Source organism: Miniopterus natalensis, chromosome 8 (genome assembly GCF_054644295.1).
Source record: "Miniopterus natalensis isolate mMinNat1 chromosome 8, mMinNat1.hap1, whole genome shotgun sequence".
Classification (NCBI taxonomy): Eukaryota; Metazoa; Chordata; class Mammalia; order Chiroptera; family Miniopteridae; genus Miniopterus; species Miniopterus natalensis.
This window is the reverse complement of record NC_142088.1, coordinates 81,988,276-82,010,105: the sequence shown is the minus strand read 5'-3', so window position 1 is coordinate 82,010,105 and position 21,830 is coordinate 81,988,276. Positions and strand designations below refer to the sequence as shown.

General features: G+C 43.6%; 1 protein-coding gene across 3 annotated transcripts in view; it reads left to right on the top strand.

Moving 5' to 3' along the window:
• Positions 1-9,119: 9,119 nt before the first annotated feature.
• IWS1 (interacts with SUPT6H, CTD assembly factor 1) overlaps positions 9,120-21,830 on the top strand; it is a 43,957-nt gene continuing 31,246 nt past the window's right edge. Inside the window, exons 1-2 of one of the 3 annotated variants that reach the window (XM_087819941.1) lie at positions 9,120-9,397; positions 11,264-11,379. In XM_087819941.1, the coding sequence (XP_087676067.1) occupies positions 9,364-9,397; positions 11,264-11,379 (150 nt within the window). In that variant the 5' untranslated portion in view covers positions 9,120-9,363. Of the gene's footprint in view, positions 9,398-11,260; positions 11,380-21,830 lie in introns of all 3 variants that reach the window. The other 2 variants (XM_016201711.2, XM_016201709.2) reach the window with 2 other exon arrangements.

The window sequence follows — 21,830 nt, the reverse complement described above, 5'->3', positions numbered from 1 at the left end:
GTGGGGGCATGTGTGCCCTTGGGAGAGGCAGAGGCTGGCCCTGGCCTACAGCTCCCTGGCTTCCTGGACCTCCTGTGGGGTGGGATGAGGAGAGGTCTGTGGAGGCTCCAGCTTCCTTCCGCTAAATGCTCCTTCTGTCGAGGCAGCTTGAAGAACGTTGTTTCTTACAACTTAGCAGCCATGACAAAGGCAGGGAAACAAACGGGAGATGACTTAGTAAAGGGACCTTGGAGGACTTGTGCTCTCAGCCTTTCAGCCAGCCCTTCCCTGCTACCCACCAGGAGCCTGTGCTCAAGCTCTGCCCTGGCTCCAGCTAGCTTCCTACCCCCTAAAATCTCACCCAATTTCTGAGCCAACACTTGCTTTTTGGGAGCTTCACATGGCACGTGTCTTCTCTTGTTTAAAAAATACCATTTGGTTCCCACAGGATTGGCAGTGTGTCCTGGCAGCTTCAGAAATGGGAGCCTGAGCACTAGTCTGGGTACTCTACAGCCCTCTGTCATTGCCCTTGTGCAAAAAATAAAAATTAAAAAAAATTTAATAGTGGGACAGAATATATCTGTATAGAGGAAAACGATTTAAAACATGTCTATCCAGAGCCTATCTTAAGCAGCATTTAATAGAAATACATTTTAGATACTTACAAACTCGTCTCCTGCTTCTTCTTACATTTGGCATTATATCATGAGTTTTTTCTTACATTGCACTGAACTTGAACCACCAGGCTTTGAAGACAGCACATACTCCACCCTACAAGCTCTCCATCTTTTGGTAACCATCCTCCCTGGACAGACATCAGCAGGCATCCAATCCTTTGCGGTCATCCACAACACTGCAGTGAACAATATGTGCTCACAGCTTTGTTAGCCTTATGTCATTATGGGACTATTTGAGAAGGGAACTTATGGAAACAAGAGGCACAAATATTTTGTTGCTAACCTCTCTCAAGTGGGACGTCAAGTCCTCCTTCCCAATAAAAGGTGTGCACGTCACTGCAAGGACCTGGCCTGACTGCTGTGTTGAGTTGGCAGGGCCCAGAGCAGGGCACTCTGAGGGACAGCTCTCCTGGGGCCTCAGGTTTTCCATTACTGAGGTACCCCGTGCCCTGAAAATCAAGAAGATGGGCTAGGAGCAGTCAGTACAGGCTCTTCCTTGTCATACCTGTGACAAAACTTGGCTCTCCCACAGCCTAGTTCTACTTCTACAATTCTCAATATGCAAATATTCCGCTAACCTTTAAAATATATTTCTGAGTTGAGCCAAAATGCCTCTATGGAACATGTTTCATTCCATTTCTGTCCAAGGATATAGCCTCATTGTAGCATTGTCATAGCAACTAAAGCAGAGCACAGTGAGCATTTCATTTCAGCTCTACCAACACACCACTGAGTGACCTGAGCTTCCTGGCTTCCTGGTGGCCCTTATCTTCCCATCTAGCCTACAACAGACAAGTTATCCATTAACGCTGTAACATAGCACAAAGGCCAGCACAGATCTCTGTCACTGAGCTGCTCATCAGAGAATTTTAGAATCCTTAGTTTCAAAGAGCCAGCATTTCATGAGAGCCTTCGATGTGCTGGGCTCTTTGTATATGCCATCTCATTCAACCCTCATCAAAGCCCTGCAAATTAGGAGTGCTATCTTCATTTCATAGTAAGAAAGTTAAAAACAGAGAGGCTAAGAAACTTGCTTAGATCACACAGCTAAAAGTGGTGAGGCAATATTTGAACCAAGGTAGACCTGACTCTAAGGCTGGCACTCATTGCACTTCAGTACACCACACCAACCTTCAAACTAACCGGGTCTCCCTTCTCCCCACGCCCAAGGATGAATGAGACACCTTATTTTTAAAGATTTTCAGGGAAGGTGCTTTCCCACCTTGTTTGCTCCAGTCCAGGGTCTGAAGGGCCTTTCCTGTTCATTCCCATGGTCTCCAGGGTGAGGGCAGAGGAATATCGGGAAAAGCAGGGCTTCCTTGCTTCCCTGGAAACCGCATGTACAGTACAAATGTGCAGATCACAGGGCACAATCTATCTGTGTAGCTTAGGGCTTCTCAATCTTGGCACTATTGAAATTTTGAACTAAATTATTATTTGCTGGGAGGTTAGGAGGAGCTGTCCTGTGCATCATAGGATGTTTAGCAGTACCCCTGGCCTCTATCCAGTAGATGCAAAATGTTTCTGAATACTGCCAAAAGTCTCCTGGGGGACAAGATCATGCCCAGTTGAAAACCAATGTAGAGCTCACAGTCCAGGTGCAATTGAGGCCGGGAGAAAGAGGGGGCCAGCAAGGGCCAGAACGGGATGTTGTCTTGGAACAGATGCCCACACACTTGGCCTCCTCAAATGGCAGGAAAACGTGGCTCAGAAGGTGTGGGGGTGCAGGGAGGGGCCTTTTGGACTTGTGCTCCCTAGAGGACCTGGGTTCCAGTGTGCTATGGAAAGGGCCTGCCATCAATGCCATCAGGCCAGCCAGGGCCAGCAGGTGTGAGATAGTCGTCCTTAGGTTGGGCAGAGCCCAGGCCCAAAGTCCTGATTGGGGAGGCCATCTTAGTCCACCCTCTCAGTGCAGGAGGAAATGACTCATTTCTGATTGTGACATAGCACCATAACCCTCTGAGGAACCCACCAAGAGGTTTGTCCAGGGCAACAGGAGGGGCAAAGTAGGGGTTCAAAATGTAAGAGTCACTTTCTCCTCTCTGAAGAGCTGTGGGCAATCCAGTGAATAAATCTGTCTTGGGCCCTGGCATTTAAACCTAGGCAACTAGTCATAAACAGAGGCCTCTGCCCCAGGACCATGGCCTTTTACATCCTGGTGACTAACTTGATTGCCCTGAGGAGCCTGAGTTAGTGGGAGGGGAAAGCAAAACTTGATTATATGCCAAACTCTATAAACCAGGTAAAAGATGCTGATGGTTCTGATTGTGATGGTGATCATGATACTTTGTTTAGCTCTTGGGAGAGGTTGAGAGTGAGAGGTTCATTGATAAAAGTTTCATTTCTGAGAAAAGAAGCAATAGGATGGATTTCTTAACCCCTGGCTATAATACTCTTTGTCACCAAGATGAGTTTTCTTTTCTTCCTGGTTGCAAAGCTGGGACATTCTTTCTAGCCTTGCTCACATTTAGGAGTGGCCATGGAATGAGGGTAAGTAACAAGCTCCAAGTGCAAGCCAGGCTCATTATAACCTGCTGTGCTATCCTGCACCCTCTCTTCTCCCCTCAGCTGGTGGCGTACAGAGCATCCAGCAGTGGACTCTGAGGTCCTAGGGAATGGCAGAGCCACACTATGGAAAGAGCCTGGACTCCTGGATGACTGCAGGGAATAGAATGCTGCCAGTGGAAATCATGTTCTTTCACGGAGTCCCAAGGAAAGCATTTCTAGAGACCCACATGTGGGAGGTTGTGGTGTGGTAAGGTTAGAAGGTTAGAAGACATTAGGTGCCAAATGTCTCATTTCTATCCATTTCGCCATGGAAAAAATTGAGCCTCATCTTCATCAAGGCCAAAACAAAGGCCAGTGTCCAAAGATTCTGTGCCATTGGCCCTGCATCAGCAGCCTCAGACCCTGTGCGGGTAGCTCAGTGCTGTTCTCGGCTGCAATCTGTTGCTGTGTTGCTGTCCCCAGTCTTCTGTGTGGACCCCGTGTTTGGAGTCTGCAGAGTTGGCGTGGCGGCTAAGGCCACATGGTTGCTAAGGAAAGAGAATGCACCAATGGTGAGGGAGAGTGACCGGGAGAGAGAGAAGGGGGGCTTTGTCTTTATTAGGCTCAGGTTATAGTATCTCAGGCTTGCGACAGACCAGGCGCTTTTTCAAGCTAGTCAGTCAACTCCCCAAGTTTTGGGTGGTTTCTGCTGGGTCCACCCTTAACCTATCCATTTCCTAGAGCTTCCGGGGTCCTGTGTCCTACCCGGTTAGGTCCCTTTCCCAGGCTGGACTGACAGGCTTCTATGGCTGCCATTTTGGCTCTTATTGCACATGTGCTCACCTCCCCCTTTCTTGTTCTATCCTCAGCTGCTAGGACTGACAGTTGGCTGCCTGGGGAGCGTGTGAAGCTGTAACTTCCTGTGAATCAAGAAGGCTTCTGCTCCCTAGTTTATTAGGCTTCATAACGTCTGAGTCCCTTTGCTTCCTTCCTGTATTATTTAGCTGCCTACGCTAAAAAGATTACCCCCTCCACCCCTGCCACTGACCCCACTGCCCATTTACAAAAGCAAGAATTAAACTTGTCTGTGTCAAGCCACTGAAATTTGTTGTGTTGTTGTAATAGTCAACCTACCATGACTGAAACATGACCCCTCTTCCATCCAAATTGCTTTTTGTCTTCCAAGTACCAGCTCAAACACTCCTCTCGCAGGAAGTTGGCCCTGACTACTACAGTTCACTCTATTCTCACTCTCCTTTTAATTCCTATGGCACTTGTTACTCAAATCACAGAATGTACCTCTTAGCATGTATTTTTTTCAGAGTAGGACTTCCTGATGGATTGTAAGCTTCTCAAGGCAAGAATCATATATTTTTTATATCTTCACAGCACCTGAGAATAGTAATGATAATAACTATCATATATATCCCCCAAATCATTATTTATATATAAACACATTTAATTCTACTATTATCCCCAACTTCTAGATGAGAAACTTGAAGCACAGAGAGATTAAGTAACTTGCCCAAAATCATACAGCTAGAAAGTGACAGAGCCAGGATTCAAACCAATGAACTTGAGTAATAAATGACCTTCCAATAAATTATACCATGTTAATCACAATTGTTTCAGGAATATGAGCTTGTATGTCCAGTGAAACTGCAGCCCCTTTGGGGCAGGGACCAGTGGTGTCCATCTCACCTGTTCTGATATCTAAAGCTGGCCAGGTGCAGAGGAGCTGTCTGTTACCCACACCTCCTAACTAAGGGAGCTGCAGGCCAGCTGAAAGCAAATTGTGCAAGCAGGGCAGAATTTTTTTTTTCGTGCTGGTATGTATTTATCATTCAGAGCCCTGGAAAAAGTGTCAAGCAGTCCATGAAAACTCACTGCTTTTAAACTGGCTTTGAAAAATAACTTTTTTTTCTTCTGCATAGTTCCTAAACTAGGGATACAACCGCTAGGCCCTTCTCCTGAATCTGCTCTTAGTATAATTATCTTTGCAGCTTTGTATCTCCTGTTAAACCTAGACTCAAGAATACAAACTGCCTTCAGATAGGCTATTGGAGCCAAAAGGAAGTCCAGGGTCTTGAGGTGGTCCGTTGTGGAACCCCCTCAATGGTGAGTCACTCAGTCACTTGTTTGGTGGGTGTTTATTGAGCCTCTGCTTTGCAGTAAACCCTTCTGGGTTTCAGTGTGGAGAGAGGGCTCACACAGTCCCCACACCTCAGTGCTCACACACACAGAACACATGGGAAGAATGTGCCAAGAAAACTCTGCTTGCGTGTTTGTTTTTAATTAAAGAATTCCACAACCTCCTCTTGTAGGCTGGACTTAGTCACTCATTTCCAAAGATTAAAGTATGGAGAAAGAAAAAGAGTAATTTGACATTAGAAAAACCTTGAAGACACTATCCCAACCAAATGTTATGGGCTGAATTGTGTTCCCCAACATTTGTATGCTAAAGATCCACTTCAATTGTATTCATAGCAGCCTGGTGTGCCTGGTCAATTGTATTCATAGCTGTGTGATGTCCCATGGACTGATGTTTAGTGATTCATTATCCACTATTAATGGGCTTTCAAGTGAGCCCCAGTTTTCAATATTACAAACAAATCTTGCAACGTCCTAATGAGTTGTTGAGTCTGGACGTTTGAGAAGAAGCATGGCCGGGAAGCAAGCTTAGGACACACCTGTTTTCATTTGTTTCTGCACCGGCAGGGCCCCCTGGTGGCTCAAGCACAAGAAGGATGTTCAGGCTTGGAGACCTGGCCTCTCCTACATAGAATAATGAAAATAAGCAGCCTTGAAGTCTTCTGATTCAACTCCCTCTTTTGACATATGGGGAAACTGAGACTCCTAGCAGGCTGTTAGCTTGTCCTAGCTCACCTAGCACAATAAGCCTAGAACCCAGGGCTCTCAGCCCCTGCTCTGCAGCTGTGCCAGGCTGTTTCTTATTTTGTGTGAGCTCTCACTCCCCGCCATGTTCAGCAAGTTACAGTGTCTCAAAGGCTGGCCCAAAAAAATCTTGCATTCACTAAGGGAAATCAGTATCTCTGGGTTATCATTAGTCAAGGGAAAGAGAGTACTGGACTGCTGCAGGTTCACTTCTTTCTTCCCCTCTTTCTGGGTTTAATGTGCTTGGTGGGGAAAGCAACCTCCCTTGTGGGTGCCTCTCCGCCACCACCAGCATGGACCAACTGTGCTGGAGTTGGAGAGAGCCATGGAGATTGGTGAGATGGCAGTCCTCAAAATGCAAGGCAGCCAAGACTAAGGCAGGCACATCTATCTGTGCTGCTTTACATCTCTCAGTCAGGGCCTAAGGAACAGCCAGCCGGTAAAAAGGGGCTCTGGGGAGCTCTCCTGGAGCTGCGTTTGCATTAACAAGCACATTGCTTCCTGCTTCACTAACTAGATTATTGGCTTCTTTTGTACAAAAACCTCTTTGCAGCCTTCTGGGGCTCAGTATGTTGCCGTGTGTTCAGTCCGCTTCTCTCTGTCACTGGAGGCAGACCCGAAATGGGGCCCCTAAGCACTCTGTGACCTGCAGATTCTTGACTTTACACAGGAAAAAATTCAAGAGCAAGTCCATGTGAAAGCAAAAGCAAGTTTTATTTAAGTTGATAGAAAAGTCACAATGTGGGTTCCTGGAGACAGGATTGGGGTAAGCCCAGGACAAACTGCCGCCCCCCACTGCTCCCGTTTGCAAGTCTCACAGGGCTCCTCTGCGAAAGCAGCAAAAGCAGACGTCCGCCTGGACACAGGTGAACTCATGAGTTGCATGCTGCAGTCAGGCCTTGGGGTTTTGTGTTTCCAAGGGTGGATTGTTCTAAACTTTGTGGTGCCAAATTCTGTCTCTGTCCTGTAGTTGGGAGGGGGTCTTGTTCCTAATATGGTCTGTCCTGGAAGTGTCATGGTGTTTGTCCCTCTTAGCCCCCTTCTACTTGTGGTGTCAATTTTCATTTTAATGATGGTATAATGAATGGGGTCGTTTTTCTGGTCAATTTTTCCTCCATCTTGGATTGACCTGGTTTTAGCCAGGTGTTGTTGATTTCTGTGACCACCGGAGGAATTTTCTGCCATAAACCGATTCCCTTTGATCATGCCTGGAGGTGGGGGCTCTGGTGAGAGGACCCAGCAGCTTGTCTGCCAGTCATGTCCATTCCTACTTCCTCGTACCACTTATCAAGACCCTTCCCTAACTTCTTTCTATCCTGCCTCATCTCCATTCTCCAAACCACCAGGACAGTTAGAATCTTTATTTTAAAAATCCACTAATTACCCTCTTGTGATTGCACTGTTTATCCCAATCTCTTGCATGGCCATTGGCCCCGTACCTCTGAAGAAACCCGATATCCTCCTCAGCAGGGTTTGCCCCGCTGCCCGTGGCCGGCCTCTTCGGAGTGCCCCTGCCCGCCTTGCCCTGGCACAGTGCAGTCTCACGCCCTCCAGGAGAGCTTAGGTCCTAGGGTCTCTTCCATCGAATGCAAAGAAAGAAAGATTTAAATTTCGTATGTCTGGTTCCAAATCCTGTTAATTCCTTGCTCTTGTGATTCTCACAACAGCCTGAGAAGATGTCATTCCCACAGCTGAGGGGCAGGCTTGGATTTCAAAGCTGTTTCCACAGTTCAGGGGAGGAGTACCCATGGCCTGTCACCCGCACCTCTCTCTTCCTTCCCTTCCCACGTCCTTTCTGAAGCCTAGAGCTCCGTCCTGCCAGCCCACGGACTGGCTCACAGCAGGTGCCGGGACGATCGCAGCCGGGATCCACCCGCGCTCATTACAGTGGAGGCCGCGCCTCGCCTCCGGGCCGGAGGATCCCCGCTGGGACGGGGCTGGACCCCGCTCCAGGGGCAGCGGAGGCCGCGCCTCGCCTCCGGGCCGGAGGATCCCCGCTGGGATGGGGCTGGACCCCGCTCCAGGGGCAGCGGAGGCCGCGCCTCGCCTCCGGGCCGGAGGCGGCCTCGCGGGCACCAGGGAGGCCTGCAGTCCGGCGGCGGGGGCGTCCACTCCGCCCACGGAAGGCCGTTTCCGCAAGCAGGCACCTCCTGGGGGATCTGTGCCTGCACCTCCACTGTCCCTCCTCCGAAGGGCAACACAGTTCTGTGTGTAAAGCACTTAAATGGACAGGTAAGGAAACGGGCTCTACTCGGGCCGGGCACGGGGCGGCGGGGACACGAAGCTCAGGGCGTCCGGGGGGGTGGGGGGTGGCCGTGCCGAGACCCTCGGGGGGGGCAAGGGGGCCGTGCCGAGACCCTCGGGGGAGGGGACGGGGGCGGGGGCCGTGCCGAGAGCCTGGGGGGGCGGGGCGGCCCGCGGGGGTTCGCCCAGAACTCGCCGTCGCTCAGGCGCGCGGAGTGTCGGTGCCCGTCCGGCCGTTTCAGGGAGCGCCGTCCTCAGCTCTGCTCATCTCCCCGAGACAAGGACCTGGAGGGGCGAGCGCGCCCTCAGCAGCGGGCCCGGGGCAGGGCGGGCTTCGTCTGACCCCGTCTCAGGTGCGCGAGGGGCCACCGCGAGGCTCCGGCCCGGGAGGGCGCGCGCTCGCCACGGGAAGGGTGCTCCCCACGCGGAGCCTCTCCCGGCCCACGGCGTCGGGGCTGCTTAACCATCCCCGCTTCCCGGGACCGCAGGGCTCGAGTGACCCGGCGGACGGCCGGAGGCACCGGAGGAGGGCGGCACGGACGGACGGAGGCTGGCGCCGCGCCGCCTCTCGGGAAGGCGGTTAACTGGCGGAACGGTGGAAAGTGTAACTGGGGGGCCTTCGCTTCTCGGAAGAGGAACTCGGGAGCTCCCCCAGCGAGGCGCGAGCGCAGCCCACGGCGCGGCGCCCCGCCCCCTTTCCCGGCGCCCTCCTTCCCGTCGCGCTCTGCGTCCTTCCCGCTGCGCCTCCCCATTGGCCGGCGGGCAGGGCACGGCGCCTGCGCGCTGCGTCCCTCTGAGGGTCTTGGGCAGGCGCCATTTTGGCCCCAGAGGTGCTTCTGGGAAGTGGAGCGCCGGCTCCCACGCCTGCCCTTCTGCGGGGCACGGGCTCCAGCCGGGGCTCGGAGGTCGAGGCGTTCGCAGCGGCCGCCGCTGCGGTCTCACTCTGCGCGCCCTCCAGCGCTCCGGTCGGGCGGAACCTCTGAGCACCGGGCCGCGCCATCGGGGGTGGGGGTCGCTCCGCCAGGAAGGAGGTGACGGGGGCGGCGCGGGCGCGGACACTCCCGCCGAGAGCCCGCTTGCCATGGACTCGGAATATTACAGCGGCGACCAGTCAGGTGGGGCCGGGACCTGGGCGCCGGGCCGGGGGAGCGGCTGGTCGGCGGGCTGGCCTGGCACCCGGCGGAGGACGGCAGGGAGGGAGGCCGCGGAGGCGCTCCCCCCGGGACCGGCCCGACGTGGGCTGCGAGGCGGCCCTGAGCGCGCCGCGGGCCCGGAAGTTAGCCCCGGGGGAGCGGACTCGGGGGGCACCGCCGCGGAGCCCCGGGGGCGTGGGTGAGACTGGGACCGCGCCCGGGAGCGCCTCCGGCTGCCGGGTGTTTCCGCGGAGCCGAGCGCGTTTGAGAATTCCAGGGGCTGGGTGCGGGTGGGAGCCGGGTTGCGGGGCTTTACCTGGACTTTCCACTCGCAACACTGGTTTCCCAGGAAAGGGAATGTTTTAGAGTAAACATTTAATGTACCTGTAGCAGTTGCTGGTGGGTTTTGTGCCTCTTCTTCACCTTGAGATCTTTTCTCTTTCCGCTCCCTGAATTTGGTCTCCTTTTCCGTTTATTCGGTAAACACTGGGTCCCCCTCTGCCAGCGCTGTGCTGGGCACCGGGCACGAAGGCGAGTAAGGCAGGACCTAGTGGGGAGAGAAGACGTTACGGTCGCTTTCCCTTTGTGCCCTAGTTCCATTGGCTGTTCTCTGTCAAAGTGCTTAAGTAACTGTCTAAATGTTAACCTCTCTTCTGTCCTGAGTTCACTTCGACTCACCAAGTGTGACAGAATAGTTATGACTACAAACGCTTTTCTAAGCATGCACTGTTGTTTTGCTAAAAATGTTTTCAAAATAGATTTTCAGTTCATTTGTGGTTTTAAATTATTTCTTAAGTAATTGTGTGTAATACATATTAAAGATTAAGTGCTGCAAAATAGCAGTTCCCTAACTTTACATTCTCCTTTTGATGTTTACCTCCCTACTCCTGATTTATGCTCTCTCGTTGATTCGTTTGTAGGCATTCCATGATTTCCTATTATGGGAGGACAGGATTTTATCTTATGTGCCCTCTTTCTCCCCCATACTGTCGCTGTTGCAGTGTAATTGTTAAATTTCAAAATAACTGGTTTTATTATGATTGTCTATTCTTTACCCTTTAGCCTAAGTAGAGTTGCTCTTTAGTAGGATAGTGATTCCACTCTTATGCACCTTTTTTGTTTTCCTGTAGGTGACTGCTTCATTTAAAAAATATATTTTTTAAACTTTTTACCAGGTCTTCCCATATTCTGCAACAGCCCTAAATTCCTCTCAATACAGTTTTACTTTATATTTTTAAAGTATTGGTTAAAGTGAGGTACCAATTCATTTTTACCATTTTGTAATAGTATAGTATAGTTTTTCTTGAAGGAGATCACACTATTTCTGAACTGCAGTTCCTTGTGCTATTCACTCATAAACAAACACTGTGCATCATGTACCAGGCACTGTTCTGGGCTCCAGCATTCACCAGTGAACCAAAATCCCTGCTCTTTTGGCACTTTCATTCAAGTGAGGCCAGAACCACATTAAACAAATTACTTGATAAATCATGTAGTACATTAGAATTTGGTAAGTAAGTGCTGTGGACAGAATAGACTCAGTTTTTAAGAAAGTTGAAATAGTTACAGAGCATACTATTACTTAGAGGTTGTTGATTTAGTTATGTTTCTTAATCTTCATATTCCTTTTATGGTCTATTTTTTTCTGCCATATATGTCACAGTACATGTTACAATTGTTGGTGTTTATGAGTATTGTACTGTTGTCTTGTTTACAACGTTAGCATTATTAGTTATGGTTCATCAATGACCTTTGCTCTTACATAATTCTTGATTCATTGTGTTCATTTCATCCGTAGATGTCATCCATCTTACACCTGAAGTGGGTTTTTGTTTTATTTTTAAGCAGATGATGGTGGCGCTACCCCAGTACAGGATGAACGGGATTCAGGGTCAGACGTTGAGGATGATGTAAATGAGCAGCCCTCTGGATCAGACACTGGAAGTGTAGAACATCATTCAGAGGTATTGGCTAAACAACATCTTCCGGGAGGCTTCCCTTGCATTATGTGAGACCTGTTTTATTTAGGGGTTGTAGAGACCCTGTCTCAAGGTTTAGGCTTCAAACCCTGGGAGTAAAGGATTGTAAGTTTATAGAGAACGACTTTAAAAATAAGTAGGGATAGTTTGGTTACTTATGAAATCACAGGGAATTAAGTTCTGGGTTGGGCCCCATTTCAGATATTAGGCAGTTCTTTATTAAGAAAATGGGCCAGGCTTTTGATATTTGACATTTGACTATGCTTCCCCATTCCCAAACTGATGACTTATTGGGGCAATGAGCATTTGGAAACCGAAGATATACCAGTTGAAATCAAAAGCTATGAGGGTTATCACCTGGCAAAAATTACCAGAATTTGGCTTTCTGAACTATTCCAGTGTACGAAATAATAAGGCACGTAACTTAAAAAGTTGTTTTTGCTTAGTAATATAGAATAGTATTGGATCTTGTGTACAGCATTTCAACATATTTGGTGTAATACGTACATATTTTATTTATTTTGTACTAATTTAATTTCTTTCAACATGTTCTGTAGCATTCAGAGTAAAAGTTTTGTTAAATTCCTAACTTATTATTTTTTATTCATGAATTTTTAGAGAGAGAGATCAATATCAGTTTGTTGTTCTACTTATTTATACGTTCATTGGTTGATTCTTGTATGTGCCCCAACTGGTGATCAAACTTCCAATCTTGGCATATTGGGAACTGTTTAATTTGCTTCCCTGGTTATATCATCTGTATCACACAATGTTAACAAAGTAAAATTGGGATACTTTTCAATAAGTCAGCTATGAGTTTTTGGTAAACATAAACTAAAACACATAAGAATGATAAATATGGCCAAATTTTCTTTTTAAGAGCTTAATATTGCCATATATTTTGCTTGATTATGCATGTGCAGAAAATTGTCCAGTTTTTAAGTATTAGGTATAATTGTGTTATTCACTCTTTCCTTGACATGTCATTAGTGTATTCATATATTCAATAAATATATGTTGAGTACCTGTTGGGTCAGGCTCTTTTGACATATCAGTGACCAAATGAGGTCCCACCACCAAAATCCTTCACTTCTTGAATTTATTTTCTAGTAGGAGGAGAAAGACATTAAACATTATACATTTTTTAAAAAGTTAGAAGATGATAAACACTATGGGGAAAGATAGAACAGAGTGAAGGATACCAGGATGAAGGGCAAGTTTCAGTGTTAAATAGGGAGGTACAGTAGGTGTTATTAAGAAAGTGACATTTGATTTTTTTTTTAATATGTTTTTATTGATTTCAGAGAGAGGAAGGGAGAGGGAGAGAGAGAGAGAAACATTGATGATGAGAGAGTGTCATTGATTGGCTGCCTCCTGCATGTCCCCTACTGGGGATTGAGCCCAAAACCCAGGTATATGCTCTGACAGGGAATCAAACTGTGACCTCTTGATTCATAGGTCAGCACTCAACCATTGAGTCATGCTGGCTGGGCAAGAAAGTGACATTTGAATCAAGACGTGAAGGAGGGTGAGGTAATAGCCATTTGGCCATACAGGGGAAGAACATTCCTAAGATGGGACTGTGCTGATGTCTTCAAGGAATACCCTGGAGCCAGTGTGGCTAGAGTGGGGTATGGAGGAGTGATGAGAGAGCTAAACGGACTGGGAGAAAGGCTTATCTTCTAGTTGTTTTACTATCACTCAGTTGTTTTTGTATACTCTTAAACATTTAGACTGAATTTTAATTAATATGTTATTTGATAGGTAGAAATTTCTTGATAATGTAACATTGTTATAGTGTGTTTAGTGTGCAATATCTTTTTTTTCTTTTTTTTTTAAAATCTTTATTGATTGCAGAGAGGGGAAAGGAGAGGGAGAGAGAGAGATAGGAACATCAATGATGAGAGAGTCATTGATCGAGCCTGCAACCCGGGCATGTGCCCTGACCGGGAATCGAACCCTGATCGCCTGGATCCTAGGTCGACGCTCAACTGCTGAGCCATACCGTCCGGGCAGTATGTAATATCTTAAGTTTCTGCTTTGGAAAACAGCATCAGGAGCTTGACTCATGACATCACGATTCAATTATAACCATAAAAAGGCTTACCTTTTAGCACCTTAAACTACTTGTTTGTAATGAGATGGATTCTAAATAAATAAATGCACATGTTGCTGTAGCTGGTTTGGCTCAGTGGTTAGAGCATCGGCCTGTGGACTGAAAGGTTCCGGGTTCAGTTGCGGTCAAGGGCACGTACCTCGGTTGCAGGCTCAATACCTGGCTCTGGTCGGGGTGCATGTGGGAGGCAACCAATTGATGTGTCTCTTTCACATCAGTGGTTCTCTCTCCTCCCCCTTCACTCTTTTTGAAAAGCAATGGAAAAAATATCTTCAGATGAGGAAATAATGAAATAAATGTGCATGTTGTCAAAATTTGGAAATTTTAAAAGTTTAAAGAGAAAATTAAAATTACCATACTTCTATTACAGAAATGACTTAACTTTTTTATATATTACTACTTTTGCATTTTTCTCCCTCATGTATATAATGTATGTATTTGCTTTAATTTACTTAAGATTTTACTATGTATCGGGTCTGTATAACATTTTCCATGTCACTAAAGATTCTCACTAGCATAATTTTTAATAATATTTTTTAATAATATAGATGCACCATTATTTATTCAACAATTTCCTAATTTTTGACATTTAGACTGTTTATGCCATTACAAGTGAAGCTACTGTGAACATTTTGAACATAAACACTTGTCCTCATTTTTTTTTGCTTGCTTAGAAATCTACCAGGAGAATTAGCCAGAATAAAAAGGCTAAGATATTGTAAGGCTTTTCATAGATATTCCTCTGCAGAAATGTTATCTTAATTTGCTTAATTATTGGTTAGTAGGTTGAGAGTGCCAGTTGTACTTGTGTTCTGTATTAATGCTCTTTTTCCTGTTTAAAATATCTTCTAAGGAGAAATTTTAAATTGTTTTTTAGAAGCTAATGGTATGTTAAGAGTATATTGTATTAAAAGGAACAGTGCAGATTACAGGTCCCAAAACTAAAAGATGTGTATTGGTTTCCTATTGCTGTCTTAAGAATTTGACACACATTTTGTGGCTTAAAACAACAAAGATTTGCCCTGGCCCCTGTGGCTCAGTTGGTTGAGTGTTGTCTGGTGCAGCGAAAGGTCGATGGTTCAATTCCTGATCAGGGCACATGCCCAGGTTCCCTGTCGGGGCATGTGTGGGAGGCAACATACCGATGTTTCTCATGTCCAGGTCTGTCTGTCTCTCCCCCCCGCCCCTTTTCCCTGTCCCTATCACCTGAGGATATTTTTTCCATTGATTTTTAGGGAGAGTAAGGGAGGGAAGAGAGAAACATCAGTGTGAGAGAGAGACATCTATTGGTTGCCTCCTGTATACTACAAACCTGCAACCCAATTATGTGCCCCCTGACCAGGAATCAAACCCACAACCCTTTGGTGCACTGACCAACACTAACCACTGAGTGATACTGACCAGGGCCAGATCCTTCATTTTTTAATTGGGCTATGTTTCTTTTTTATTATTGAGTTGTAAGAGTTTTTAAAAATAGTTTGGATACAAGGTCCTTGTTAGATGGCTGATTTGCAGATATTTGCATTATATGTCTTGTCTTTTCATGTTGGTGTCCTTTAAAGCACTAGAGTTTTTATTAATTTGAAGTCCAGTTTATCCATTTTTTCTTTTGTTGTTTGTGTTTTTAGAGACATCACTAACAATCCTTTTCCAAATCCAGGCATGAAGATTTACCCCTCTATTTTAAGAATTTTATGGATTAAGCTCTTACATAAGGATCCAATTTTATTCTTCTGCACATGGCTATCCAGTTGTCTGATAGGAGAGTCTTGGCACACCCTCTTAAAAATCAGTTTACCTAAAGGAGTGATAAATGGTGATGGAAGGAGACGTGACTTAGGGTGGTGAACGCACAGTACAATATGCAGATGATGTATTATAGAACTGTATGCCTAAAACCTATATAATTTCATTAACAATGTCACCCCAATAAATTCAGTAAAAATTAAATAAATTAATTTTAAATTTGGATGGTAAAAAAAATCAGTTGACTGTAGGATATATGGGTTTATTTCTGGACTTTCGATTCTAATCCATTCATATCTATGTCTATCCTCGTGCCATAGTGCTTTGAGTAAGTTTTGATATTAGGAAGTGTGAAACCAACTTTTTTCCAAGATTGTTTTGTCTATTCTGGGTCCCTTGAAATTACATATATATTTTAGAATCAACTTGTCAATTTCTGCAAAGAAGTCAGCTGGGATTTTGGTAGGGATTGCACTGAATCCATAGATCAGTTTGGGTGAGTGTTGTCATCTTGAAGGCATGAGGCCCCTTGATCCATGAATATGGGGTGTCTTTTATTTAGGTCTTTAATTTCTTTCAACAATAATTTTTAGTTTTCAGTGTACAAATGTTGCATTTCTTTGTTAATTTTGTCCCTAAGTGTGTTATTTTCTTTAATGCTTAGTAAGTGTACTTGTTTTATGAATTTTATATTCAGATTGTTCCCAGACATTTTTCTTATTAATTCTAGTTTACTTCATTGTGGTCTTGAGGTAAGTACATTTGGAGATGTTCCATATGTACTTAAGTTCATATATTCTGTCTTTGAATCTACAGTGTGTCTCCTGTGATCAACATATATTTGGATCACTTCTTATTCCAGTCTCTGTCTTCTGATTGGCCTGATAGAGTTGGAGTATGTCATTTTACTTTGTTTTCTATACATCTCGTATCTTTTTGTAGTTAATCTGTTCCTCCTTTACATGTTTTGTCATTAAGTGAATATTTTCTAATGTAGCATTTAAATTTTTTTAGGACAGATCTCTATCATTGTAAAATAAGAGATTTTTTTAGATAAGTTAGAGTAATTCAACTTAGTTATTGAATTTTTTAGTAGTTAAATCAGCTCATACCATTGTGCTTTTTGGAATACTCAGTCCTATTAAAAAGTTTCAAATCTTTTTTGAGGGGGGAGGACATGATGCATATATGCAATTTTTTTTCAACTTTACTGAGATGTAATTAACAAGAGTATAAGATACTTAAAGTGGACATTGTGATGATTTGATAAGCATATATATTGTGAAAGAATTCCTTCCATCTGGTTATTTAATACATTCATCACCTCACATATTTATCTTGTGTGTGTGTGTGTGTGTGTGCGCAAGAATATTTAAGTTCTGTTTCCTTAGCAAATTTCAGTGTACAATACGTTGTAATCAACTGTAGTCACCATGTTACACATTAGATCCCAAGACCTTATTCACCTTAAAGCTGAAAGTTTGTGCCCTTGTACTAACTTCTCCCTATTTCCCCCACCCTTCAACCCCTGGCAGCCACTTTTCTACTGCTCTCAGTTTCTCTGCTTTTGACTTTTTTTTTAGATATCATGTAGTATTTGTCTTTTTCCTCCTGGCTTATTTCACTTAGCATAATGCCCTCAAGGTCCATCCGTGTTGTTGGAGTAGGTAAGGTTTCCTTTTTTATTGGGGCTGAATAATATTCCCTTATATATATGTATGTTTGTATAGACCGTATCTTAACCACTCACCTGTTGATGGACACTAGATCTTTTCCATGTCTTAGCCATAGTGAACAATGCTGCAGTGACATGGCCGTGCAGCCCTCCCTTCAGTACCCTGGCTTCATTTCCTTAGGGTATATACCCAGAAGTAGAATTGCTGGATCTTATGGCAGTTCCATTTTTAATTCTGTGAGGAACTTCTGTAATGGTTTTCCATAGTGACTCTACCAGTTTATATTTCCACCAACAGTGTATAACAGTTCCCGTGTTTCCACATCCTCACCAACACTTGTTACCTCTTGACATTTTTATGACATTCATTCTAACAGGTTTGAGGTGATCTCATTGTGGGTTTGATTTGCATTTCCCTAATGATTGCTGATGTTGAGCATCTTTTCATGTACCTGTTGGCTATTTGTATGTCTTTGGAAAAATATCTATTCCATTCCTCTGCCCTTTTTAAAATCAGATTGCTTTTTTTTTCCTGTTGAGTTGTGTGATTTTCTTTCCTTTATTTATTTTAGGTTTTTATTTAAGTATTACAGATGTCCCCCTTTTCCCCCCATTGATCCCTTCGACCTTGCACCCCTACCTCCAGGCCTTCACCACACTATTATCTGTTTCCAGGGGTTATGCATATATGTTCTTAGGTTAATCTCTCCCCACCCACCCCTGCCTTCCCTGAGATTTGTCATTCTGTTCTATGCTTCTATGTCTCTGGATCTATTTTGTTCATTGGTTTATTTTGTTCATTAGAATCCACATATGAGTAAGATCATGTGATACTTCTTTCTCTGACTGGCTTATTTCTCTTAGCATAATACTCTCCGGGTCCCACCATGCTGTCTCAGAGGATAAGGGATCCTTCTTTTTCACGGCTGCATAGTATTCCATTGTGTAAATGTCCCAGAAGATGCTTGATATGATTTCAGTCTTCTTGTACTTGTAGACGACTTGTGTTGTGCCCTAACATGTGGTCTCTCTTTGAGAATGTCCCATGTGCACTTGAAGAGAATGCATATTCTGCAGCTTTAGGGTGAAATGTTCTGTAAATGTCAATTAAATCCATCTGATCTAGTGTGTCATTTAGAGTTACTGTTTCCTTGTTGATTTTTTGACTGGGAGATCTATCCAGTAAAGTCAGTGGGGTGGTAAAGTCCTCTACTGTAACTGTATTGCTGTTGATCTCTCCTTTAAAGTCCTCCAGAAGTTTTTTTGTTTCGGTTTGGTTTTTTGTCCCGTTCTCCCCTCCTCCCCCCAGCTTGTATGAGTCTTTTGTTCTGATGTGTGTCTCTTCTAGACAGCATATATTTGGGTCTTATTTTCTTCTTCAGCTACCCTATGTCCTTTGATTGGAGCATTTAATCCATTTGTATTTAAGGTTATTATTGATAGGTACGTATCTATTCCCATTTTATTTCCCTATGCCTGTTTCTTATTCTCTCTATTTCAACTTCTTATTACAGCAGTCCCTTTAACATTTCTTGCAGTGCTGGTTTGGTGGTAATAAACTCCTTTAGCCTGTTTTTGTCTGGGAAGCTCTTTATTTCACCATCTATTTTGAATGACAGCCTTGCTGGATAGAGTAGTCTTGGTTTGAGATCCTTGCTTTTCATTACCTTGAATACTTCATGCCATTCCCTTCTGGCCTGTAGAGTTTCTGATGAAAAATCAGGTGACTGCCTTATGGGGGGGCTCCTTTGTAGGCAACAGACTGCTTTTCTCTTGCTGCGTTTAAGATTCTCTCTGTCCTGAATTTTTGGCATTTTAATTATGATGTGTCTGGGCATGGGCCTCTTTGGATTCTTCTTGCTTGGGACTCTGTGCCTCCTGAACTTGTGTGACTTTTACCTTGACCAGGTTAGAGAAGTTTTCTGCCATTATTTCTTCAAATAGATTCTCTAACCCCTTCTTTCTTTCTACATCTTCTGGTACTCCTATGATAATGTCGTTATATTTCATGTTGTCCCTCAGTTCCCTTAAACTGTCCTCCTGTTTTTTAATTGTTGTTTTTTGTTTTTGTTCTCTGATTGATTTTTTTTTTTTTTATCCTATCTTCTAATTCACTGATCCAATCCTTAGCTTCCCCAGTCTCCTGTTTATTCCTTCTGCTGTTTTTATTGTTTTGTTTTTTTAATTTCTATGTAATTCTTAATTTCCTTCATAGTTTCTATTTCTTTTCTCATGCTGTTATGATCAGTATTCTGAACTCTATATTTGATATATTGCTTATCTCCATTTCATTTAGCTCTTCTTCTGGAGAATTCTTTTTTTCTTTCATTTGAGGCTTTTTTTTTTTTGTCTCCCCATTTTGGCTGCCTGTTTGGATTTCTTTCTATGTATTAGGTAGATCTGCTAGGACTCCCAGTCTTTTGGATGGTCTCTGGTGCAGGCCAATGTCAAATGCTGTTAATGACTGTCCTTGAGAGCCCTATTTGAAGTTTTCTGCCCTCCACAGCTTGTGCTTCCCTCCTCTGGGGCTGGGTGTGTTTGGACTTAGTTGTGTGATTTTTCTTACCTATTTTGGTTATAAACCTCTTACTAGATATATGATTTGCAAATATTTTCTTCCATTCATTAGGTTGCCTTTTCATTTTATTGATGATTTATTTGCTATGCAGAAGCTTTTTAGTTTGATGTATTTCCACTTGTTTATTGGTTGTATTGCCTTTGTTTTGGTATTTGATCCAAAAAACTCATTGTCAAGACTGTTGTCAAGGAGCTTACCCTCTGTGTTTCCTTCTAGGAGTTTTACTGTTTTAGGTCTTAAATTCAAGTTTTGAGTCCATTTTGAGTTGATCTTTGTGTATGTGGCTGTCCAGTTTTCCCAACACTTTATTCAAGAGACTGTACTTTCCCCATTGTATATTCTTGCCTCCTTTGTCATAAATTAATTGACCATATACACATGGATTTATTTCTGGACTGTCCTGTTTCATTGATTTTTGTGCCTGTTTTTATGCCAGTACTATGCTGTTTTGATTACTATAGCTTTGTAATACAGTTTGAAATCAAGAAGTGTGATCCCTTCAGGTTTGTTGTTCTTAAGATTGCTTTGGCTGTTTGTGTTTTTTTGTGGTTCCATGCAATTTTAGGATTGTTTTATTTCTATGAAAAAATGCCATTGTAATTTTGATAGGGATTGCATTGAATCTATAGGTTGTTTGGTAGTATGGACATTTTTATAATATAGTTCTTCCAGTCCATGAGTCTGAATATCTTTCCATTTATTTATATCTTCCATTTCTTTCATCAGTGTGTTTTAGTTTTCAGTGTACAGCTCTTTTACTTCTTGGTTAAATTGATTTCTAAGTAATATTCTTTTTTGGTGCAGTTGTAAATGGGATTGTTTTCTTAATTTTTCTGGTAATATATAGAAACAACTGTTTTTTATGTATTGATTTTGTATCCTTAAACAGTTCTGAATTTGTTTATTCTGATAGTGTTTTGGTAGAGTCTTTAAGGTTTTTTGTATGTACTGTGTCGTTGGCAAATGGTGACAGTTGTACTTCCTGCTTTTCGATTTGGAAGGCTTTTATTTTTCTTGTCTAATGGTTCTGTATAGGACTTGTAGTACTATGTTGAATAAAAGTGGAGAGAGTGAGCATTGTACTTGCCTGATCTTAGAATAAAAGCTTTCAGCTTTTCCCTGTGGAGTATGATACTAGCTTTGGGCTGGTCATATATGACCTTCATTGTGTTGAGGTATGTTCCCTGTATACCCAGTTGGTTGAGAGCTTTTATCATGCATGGATGTTGAATTTTATCAGATGCTTTTATCTGCATCTGTTGAGATAATATGATTTATCTTTCATTTTATTAATGTAGTATATCACATTGATTGATTTGTGGAAATTGAATCATCCTTGGAGTAAATCCCATTATACCATGGTGTTTGATTCTTTAAATGTATTGTTGAATTTGGTTTGCTGAAATTTGTAGAGGATTTTTGCATCCCTGTTCATCAGAAATATTGGCCTCAGTTTTCTTGTGTACTAATATGGTTTTGGTATCTGGGTAATGCTGGCCTGGTAAAGTGAGTTTGGATGTGTTTCTTTCTTGTTTTTTGGAAGAATTTAAAAAGGATTAGTGTTAGTGCTTCTTTAAATGTTTGGTAGAATTCTCTAGTGAAGCCATCTGTTCCTGGACTTTTCTTGTTGGAAGGTTTTTGATAACTGATTGAATTTCCTTACTAGTAATAAGTCTGTTCAGTTTTCTTTTTTTTTTTTAATATATCTTTATTGATTTCAGAAAGAGGAAAGGAGAGGGAGAGAGAGATAGAAACATCAATGATGAGAGTCATTGATTGGCTGCAGCCCGCAACCCGGGTATGTGCCCTGACCTGGAATCGAACCCCGATCGCCTGGATCCTAGGTCGATGCTCAACCGCTGAGCCACGCCCAGCCGGCAGGTTGTACATTTTTAAGAATTTATTCATTTCTTCTGTGTTGCCAGTTTGTTGGGGTATAATTGTTTTTAGTCTCTTACGGTTCTTTTTATTCGGGTGGTATATCAGTTGTAATGTCTTCTCTTTTGTTTATAATTTTGTCTTCTCTCTTTTTCTGTTTATAAGTTTTATTGATTTTTTCCTTTGTCTTTTTTGTCTCTGTTTCATTTATTTCTGCTTTGATCTTTGTTATCTCCTTCCTTTGTTGTTGTTGTTGTCTAGTTCGCTGGGGAGTAAAGTTAGGTTGTTTAAGATCTTTCTTTTTTCTTGGTATGTAGACATTTATCACTGTAACCTTCCCTGTTAAAATTGCTTTTGCTACATCCATATGTTTTGGTTTGACCCATTGGTCATTTAGTAGCATGATCTATTGTTGAAAATGGGGTATTAAAGTATCCTACTAT